Genomic DNA, 7,975 nt, shown 5'->3' on the forward strand with positions numbered 1-7,975 from the left:
TGGGTTTTATGAAGCTTCCTTTGGCTACTCTGTGAAGACGGATGGGAAGGGCACAGGAGTGGAGGCTCAGAGCCCAGGGGGAGTTCAAGTTGGAGCCTGAGCTGTGAGGAGGCGGGGAGAGAGAGGGTGGGGGGAATGCCTGGGAGTCTGGGTGGACAGTTGTTGAGGGATGGAAGGGAGGCATCAGGAAGAAGCTCAGAGCTGTAACCTGGGGACAGAATTCCAGTAGCACTTTGGGGAGGGAGGCTGAGGCTGCAGTGAGCCGAGGTACGCCACTGCACTCCAGCAGACACGACAGAGTGGGACCCCCCTCTCAAAAACAAAAACCCAAATGCAGTAGGGCTTTCCTGAGTTGGGGACCCTACAGGAGAGCAAATTTCGGAGGAGGAAGGGGAAGAACTGCTCCTTCCTAATTATGTCCTATTTTGGGAATCTACTGTACCTTTCTTTTGTTTCCAACGACACCTTCCCCAGGCCTGGGTGAGCTGAGACGCTTTTTTCTCCCCACCTCTAACCCACACCACCCACCTACCTATGCCCCTCCCTCTCATCCTCCCAGAAATCCTTTCGTCTTACATTGCAAACTACAGAATGACTTGGTTGGCAAACTCCAACCAGCAAGAACTGGTCTGAGGAGCCTTAAACCTCCCTTCCCAGAGGTAGCCTGGAGAAAACTGCCTTCTCCCCTTAGGGAAACTCGTGGTAGGGGTAGGGCACTAGCAGTGTTTTCTTCCTGCCTTATTTCTCTTTGTCACATTGCTAAGCATTTAGCAAACTTTCACTGGCACCTGCTATATGTCCAGCCTGGTGCTAGGTGCTCCTGCAGACCAAGCGGTGGTTGACAGAGATATCCTGACAGTCCAGGACTGGGATGGCAGCACAGGAGGCCATGAGATCCTAAAATGGATCCTGACCCAACCTGGACTACCAGGGAGGGCTTCTGAGAGGAGGAAACCTTTGAGATGAGTTCTAATAAGAAGCAACCTGGGAACTGAGGGTATATTTTCAGGATGGAGAAACAAGTTTAAATATCCAGAGGCCTTCGAGGCGCGGTGGCTCATGCCTGTAATTTCAACACTTTGGGAGGCTGAGGCAAGAGGACTGCTTGAGGCCAGGAGATCAAGTCAACCTGGGCAACACAGGAAACGTGTGTGTGTGTGTGTGTGTGTGTGTGTGTGTGTGTGTGACGGAGTTTCACTCTTGTTGCCCAGGCTGGAGTGCAATGGTGCAATCTCAACTGACCACAGTCTCTGCCTCCAAGGTTCAAGTGATTCTTCTGCCTCAGCCTCCCAAGTAGCTGGGATTACAGGCATGTACCATCACGCCTGGTTAATTTTGTATTTTTAGTAGAGACGGAGTTTCTCCATGTTGGTCAGGCTAGTCTCGAACTCCCGACCTCAGGTGATCCACACGCCTCAGCCTCCCCAAAGCGCTGGGATTACAGGCATGAGCCACCAGACCCGGCTTTTCTTTCTTTCTTTCTTTCTTTTTTTTTTTGAGATGGAGTCTCACTCTGTCGCCCAGGCTGGAGGGCAGTGGCGCAATCTCGGCTCATTGCAACCTCCACCTCCCGGGTTCAAGCAATTCTTCTGCCTCAGCCTCCCAGGTAGCTAAGATTACAAGCGTGCGCCACCGCATCCAGCTAATTTTTGTATTTTTAGTAGAGATAGTTTCAATATTGTCGGTCAGTCTGGTCTCGAACTCCCGACCTCAGGTAATCCGCCCGCCCGCCTCAGCCTCCCGAAGTGCTGGGATTACAGGCGTGAGCCACCACGCCCGACCAAAAAAAAAAAAAAAAAAAAATGTGTGTGTGTGTGTATATATATATATATATATATATATATATATATATATAATTAATAATAAAGATTTAGAAGCCTTTTGTTGTCATGTTTGAGAACTTATTACATACCTGGCATTGTTGTAGACACTGGTTAAGGCAGGGAAGAAAACATGCAAAATCCTTCCGTTTTCGTGATGGGGGAAGGGGAGCTTGAAGCCATTTTAGAAAAACGATGTGACTCAGTGGGGCAGGAACCAGGAGAGCGCCTCAGGCCAGGTCGTGAGGGGCTTTGTGGCAAAAGGAAGGAGTTTGAAGTTTGTCCACGAGGCGGTAGGAAGCCATGAACAGAAGCGGAGCAGTCATCTTTATGGAGCGGGGAAGGAGAGACGGTGTCCCAGGAGGGACCACCAGAGGACGTGCTGAGAAAACCAGGGGATTGAGAAGGGGCAGAGGGGTAACGTGAGCGGGGGAGGCAAGAGAAGGGCAGTAAGGGGGCGGAGCTCTAGTCGCCTAGGCAACGCGGGCCGCACCACACTATTGGCTGGTCTTTTGTACGTCATCCCCAGCGTCCGCCCTCGGAACCCCCGGGGCACGGCCTCTTCGGGCTGCTAGACCCCGCCCTCCTGGACATCGGGGTGGGGAGGGACATGTGAGCCCCTCTGGCTCCGCGGTAGGGTCCAGGCCTATCAAAAAGGGACCAGAGGAAGCAATGGTGACGATCTTGGAGCAAGGACAGTAGCTGAGTGGAAGGAAGCGGGTCTGCTGGCTCCGCCGCCCTCCACCCCCGAGGCGCTGCTCCGCCCCCTGCCAGTAGCACTCCTTTAAATGGCTCAGGGCGCTGGGGAAGGGGAGGCGGGTCCGGCGTCTCCGGGCACGGACCAGTGGCTCCGCCCAGCCAATCGACGCCCCGCGGCGGGCAGGCCTCCAGCCAATCGCGGCTCGGCTACGGGGCAGGAATGGGTGGGCCCGAGACCAGACGGAGAGGCCCCGCCGCGGTGAGCGAGGCCACATCCCGTCACTGGTGGGTCCCGGCACTGGCTGGTCACGACGCTGCGGGCGTTCCTGAAGGTGGTCGGGGCGAACCTGGCAGCTGAGGTGAAGAGCGATCGCCTGGCTTGGGAATCTACCTTGGGCTGGACGAGGGAGAGGCGCGCCCCGGAGATTTGCGGAGGCTGGGTCTGGGTGAGACCCGGGGTCGGGGTCTCAGATTCAGGGTGTTGATAGGGACGGTCTGGGGACCCGAGACTGAGTTTGAGACCCCGGAGGGGAGGCAAGGTTGGGGCAGCATTTTCAAGTGGAGGGAGTTTGAAGTTGGGACGTGGGGCGTTTGAAGAAGCGAGAGAACAGAGGGGAGGAACTTTTGAGATGGGGAACTTGGAGATTCGATTCCACTTGGGTCTTCGGGACAGGATGAATTCGGGGCGTTATCGTGTTCTTGGAAAAGGTATGAGATTTGGGAGTGAGATCCTGAGCATTTGGAGAAGCCAGATAGAGTCAAGGATTCTCGGACTCCAAGACTCACTGGTGGGGGAAAGAAAGGGGGTTGCCGGAAAGATTTCAGTGTTCGGGTCTTGGAGCCGGACAGCGAGTTTGGAGGTGAAGTTCAGGGGCGTTTGAAAGTCAGGAGAATAGAAGTGGGAGGAAGTATCAAAATTAGGATACGTAGTCTCCCGAACTAGATCGTAGCATTGTAGTCATTGAGCGATGTGTTCGGACTTGGATCTCTGGACCCAAGGGCAGTTTGGGAGGAGAATCGGGGACTTTGAAGGAACGGAGGCACCAGGAGAAGGCAGATTTAGAGCCGGAGTGTGGGGTGGGGGAGGGGTGTTCCGGGCGTGGAGCTCAGACTCGCCGCCCCGGAGGCAACGGAGGGCGGGGCTCGGCGGGCGCCTGCAGCTGGACGTCCGGGTGCCCTTCCCCCACCCGCCCTTGCCCCTGTGCGCATGCCCTGAGGGAGGGCGGGGGAGTGGGTTCGTCCCCTGGAGGAGCGAAGCCCTCTGGGGATTGTGGTGCGTGCTCGACGTCTATTCGTGTACCTGGCGGCTGTTGGCCCCCGTTTCCCAGAAGACCTTGGGCCAAATTGGGGCGTTTCTGGATGCTCTTAAAGACCCGTGAAGGGGCGGAGCCTTGCAGCACCGAGGTCTGATTGGCTGGGTCCCCTAGAGGCGGGGCTTGGTCTGAGCTGAGTTCTAGCAAGTTTTCCTACGGGGCGCGCTTTGGGGGAAGCTGAAAGCACAGCAGCGGGAATGAGGCAGGCCCCTTTCCTACTCTTGGGAGCGCTCCCAGTCGGTAAAGGAAGAGGGCATAGACCGAAATATCCTGACTGTAGAAGAAGAATCTCAACATTCAGGTGCTCCAAGAGGCTCGAATATAGTAAGCACTCGGTAAATCTGTTGGGTGAATAACTGGCAACTAACTCTTGATCGAGGCCGGCTGTGGTGGTAATCCCAGCTACTCAGGAAACTGAGGCTAGAGGATCCATTGAACTCCGGACTTGGAGACTGCCATGAGCTATGATCACGCAGCTGCACTCAGCCCCGGGTTAGACCCTGTCTCTAACAAAACAAACACAACTCTTGTTCATTAAGCAGTTCCTGTGTGATGAGCTCTATGCATACTTTTCATCTCCTTGACAGCGGTGGTGAGAAGTATTTTTTTAAGGTCCCCATTTTACAGATAAGGAACCTGAGGCCCTAAGAGGTAATTCACTCAGGTCACTTCCCACAATCACGCAGCTGAGCGGTTTCCAAGACAGGATTCAAATTTAGGGTTCCCTACTTCTAATCCAGGTCTCATTTGCTCCACACTTATCTTGCGTGCTCCATGTTTGAAGAAATGAGTATTGTAGAAGAACAGTTTTAAGGCTCAGAGGAATTTGAGTTAGGATCCGTACTTTGCAGATGAGGAAATTCTCATGGATGTAAATGCACTACTGCTTGAGGCCACAACAGGCAAGTAAGTAGGATTTAAATCTAGCTGTACTTAAGTCCAGATCTTATTTTCTTTTATTTATTTATTTATTTATTTTTATTTTTATTTTTTATTTTTTTGAGACGGAGTTTCGCTCTTGTTGCCCAGGCTGGAGTGCAATGGCGCAATCTCGGCTCACCGCAACCTCCGCCTCCTGGGTTCAGGCAATTCTCCTGCCTCAGCCTCCTGAGTAGCTGGGATTACAGGCACGTGCCACCATGCCCAGCTAATTTTTTGTATTTTTAGTAGAGACGGCGTTTCACCATGTTGACCAGGATGGTCTCAATCTCTTGACCTCGTGATCCACCCGCCTCGGCCTCCCAAAGTGCTGGGATTACAGGCTTGAGCCACAGCGCCCGGCCTTATTTATTTATTTTTGAGACAGAGTTTTGCCCTTGTTGCCCAGGCTGGAATACAATGGTCAGATCATGGCTAACTACAACCTCTGGCTCCCGGGTTCAAGCGATTCTCCTACCTCAGCCTCCTGAGTAGTTGGGATTACAGGCACGAGCCACCACGCCCTGCTAATTTTGTATTTTTAGTAGAGATGGCGTTTCTCCATGTTGGTCAGGCTGGTCTCAAAACTCCTGACCTCAAGTGATCCACCCACCTTGGCCTACCAAAGTACTGGGATTACAGGCGTGAGCCACCCTGCCCAGCCCTTATTTTCTTGATCTCTATGTACTCACCTCCTTAACCTTGTAGGGTTCAGACAGCCTTCATTTTATAGATGATTAACTGAGATTCAGATGATTAAAAATCACCAACAATGGGCCAGGCGTGGTGGCTCAAGCCTGTAATCCCAGCACTTTGGGAGGCCGAGGCGGGTGGATCACAAGGTCGAGAGATCGAAACCAACCTGGTCAACATGGTGAAACCCCGTCTCTACTAAAAATACAAAAAATTGGCTGGGCATGGTGGCGCGTGCCTGTAATCCCAGCTACTCAGGAGGCTGAGGCAGGAGAATTGCCTGAACCCAGGAGGTGGAGGTTGCGGTGAGCCGATAATGCGCCATTGCACTCCAGCCTGGGTAACAAGAGCGAAACTCCGTCTCAAAAAAAAAAAAAAGAAAAAAAAAATCACCAACAATTCAGTTGGCCTGAGAAGGTGGGATGTGAGCCAGCAGTACAGTGCCTGGTGTCTGACATGCTCCTGTGCCCCTCTTCTCTCCACAGGGCATCATGGTGGGAGGCTTGAAGCGGAAACACTCTGATTTAGAAGAGGAGGAAGAGGAGAGGTGGGAGTGGAGTCCAGCAGGCCTTCGGAGCTACCAGCAAGCCCTGCTCCGCATCTCCCTAGACAAAGTCCAGCGCAGCCTGGGCCCCCGAGCACCCAGCCTCCGCAGGCATGTCCTCATCCACAACACCCTCCAGCAGCTGCAGGCCACACTTCCCTTGGCTCCTGCCCCTGCCCTGCCCCCCGAGCCCCTCTTCCTGGGCGAGGAGGATTTCTCCCTGTCGGCCACCATTGGCTCTATCCTCAGGGAGCTGGAGACCTCCATGGATGAGTCCCCTCAGAATCCAGTGGCTCCCTTGAGCCTCCAGAATGAAGTGCCACCCCAGCCTGATCCAGTCTTCTTAGAAGCTCTGAGCTCCCGGTACCTGGGGGACTCTGGCCTGGACGACTTCTTTCTGGACATTGACACATCTGTGGTGGAAAAGGAGCCTGCATGGGCCCCACCGGAGCCTCCTCACAATCTCTTCTGTGCCCCAGGTTCCTGGGAGTGGAATGAACTGGATCACATCATGGAAATCATCCTGGGATCCTAAAACTGTCATGCAGGGGATCCTTCCTGTGTCATCTTCAGGGGGGCTGGATCCTTGAATGCAACTCTGGGTGTGTTTTTGTGGGGGCTCTAAGCATTGACTATGGCCTCCTTTCCTCCCATTTCAGGGTTCCACAAACTGTCTTGCATGTGTGCGTGTGTCTGGTTACCCCAGCCTTCTGTGAAGGTGGGTCTTCTTGAATTAATTTATCTGTTCCAAATGCCTTAATGAGACTCTGTTCCTGGGAGTCTGATTTTCCACTTACACATATCTTCTGCCTTTCCCGCTCTTTCCCACTCCCCTGTGACCACTGGGGCCTCAGGGAAGAAAGAAAGCTGGGCCTGTAGAAGGATGGCAGGGATGTGCCGCCAGGACTCTGCAGAAACCCAGGACTCTGTAGAAACCCAGGCTCGGCCTCTTGCACCTTGAGGGGTGGGAGGGGCTGGTCTCCTCCCTCCAGGCTGAACCCCACTTCCTTGGCAGGACCACAGTCTCAGTGGCCTGATTTCAAAGCCTGGCCGGACCACGTGCAATAGGGTGGAAACCAAACTGCTCCATGCCACATTATTTAAAAAGAAAGGCAGAATTTGTGGTGGCTTTTTTTTTTTTTATTGTTTGTAATTTTTTTTTTAATAAAAGTATTTTGGAAGGAGTGATGTTGTCTTAAGTTTCTAAACTTCACTGGGTCAGTGGGAGGGACCTAGTAAATTCCTAAACATCTGCCCCACTTCCCTGCATAGTTGGGGCAAGTGTCCCATCGTACATGACATTTATTGGGTGCTTATTGGCTGGGTGCTCTAGTTCCCACTTGTAATCCTAGCACTTCGGGTGGCCAAAAGTGCTAGTATGGCGAAGCACCGCCTCTACAAAAAAGTACCTTGGTAGGGTGGCACACACCTGTAGTCCTAGTTACTGGACTGGGGAGGCTGAGTTGGGAAGACCACCTGAGCCTGGGAGGTTGAGGCTGCAATAAGCCATGATCGCAACACTGCACTCCAGCCTCAGAAAAATGAGTGTGTGTCAGGAGCACTTTTCTAGCCACTTGATTTGAATTAAGTCCTTTAATCCTCATAATTACATGGAAGTAGGTACTGTTCCCACTTTTCATACAGGAGGAACCTGAAGTTCAGAGAGGCCAAGTCACAGAATTCAGGGCCACACAGCTTAGGAAGAGCAAGGACCAGGGAGCTAGGTTGAAACTAGGCCTCCAGAGCCTTGTCCTTCACTATTACAAATGGTGCTGCTTAGACTCCAGCCCCGTGGGTAGACACAGGAGGGAGAAACTGAGTTACATGGAGTATGTATCACTGAATGGGCTGCTAAAGCCCAGAGGGACAAGAAATGCCCAAAGACCCATGTACTAAAAGACCTTTTTAGGAGAGTTGGCTAGTAAGCAGAGCCCAGATTAAGAGTTATGGTGCTAATGTTTTTTGTTTGTTTGTGTTTTTGAGACGGA

At 52.8% G+C, this 7,975-nt stretch overlaps 1 protein-coding gene across 4 annotated transcripts; it reads left to right on the plus strand.

Annotated features, from left to right (window-relative positions):
* Nucleotides 1-2,634: 2,634 nt before the first annotated feature.
* Nucleotides 2,635-7,171, plus strand: SERTAD3 (SERTA domain containing 3). 4 transcript variants are annotated; one of them, XM_074386330.1, is made up of 3 exons: nt 2,635-2,878; nt 4,573-4,738; nt 5,929-7,171. In XM_074386330.1, exon 3 carries the CDS (start codon nt 5,935-5,937, stop codon nt 6,520-6,522), a length of 588 nt encoding a protein of 195 aa, XP_074242431.1. In that variant the 5' UTR covers nt 2,635-2,878; nt 4,573-4,738; nt 5,929-5,934; the 3' UTR covers nt 6,523-7,171. The 4 variants fall into 4 exon arrangements, with proteins under 4 accessions (XP_074242431.1, XP_010329323.1, XP_010329324.1 ...); XM_010331021.2 differs by lacking the exon at nt 4,573-4,738 and having other exon boundaries at nt 2,637-2,878; XM_010331022.2 differs by lacking the exons at nt 2,635-2,878; nt 4,573-4,738 and adding an exon at nt 2,899-2,965.
* Nucleotides 7,172-7,975: the final 804 nt, after the last annotated feature.

The sequence above is a fragment of the Saimiri boliviensis genome, chromosome 14 (genome assembly GCF_048565385.1).
Source record: "Saimiri boliviensis isolate mSaiBol1 chromosome 14, mSaiBol1.pri, whole genome shotgun sequence".
Lineage (NCBI taxonomy): Eukaryota > Metazoa > Chordata > Mammalia > Primates > Cebidae > Saimiri > Saimiri boliviensis.

Excerpts from the sequence above, each read along its gene's own strand:
- SERTAD3 (XM_074386330.1), top strand. The coding sequence starts at position 5,935 with ATGGTGGGAGGCTTGAAGCGGAAACACTCTGATTTAGAAGAGGAGGAA.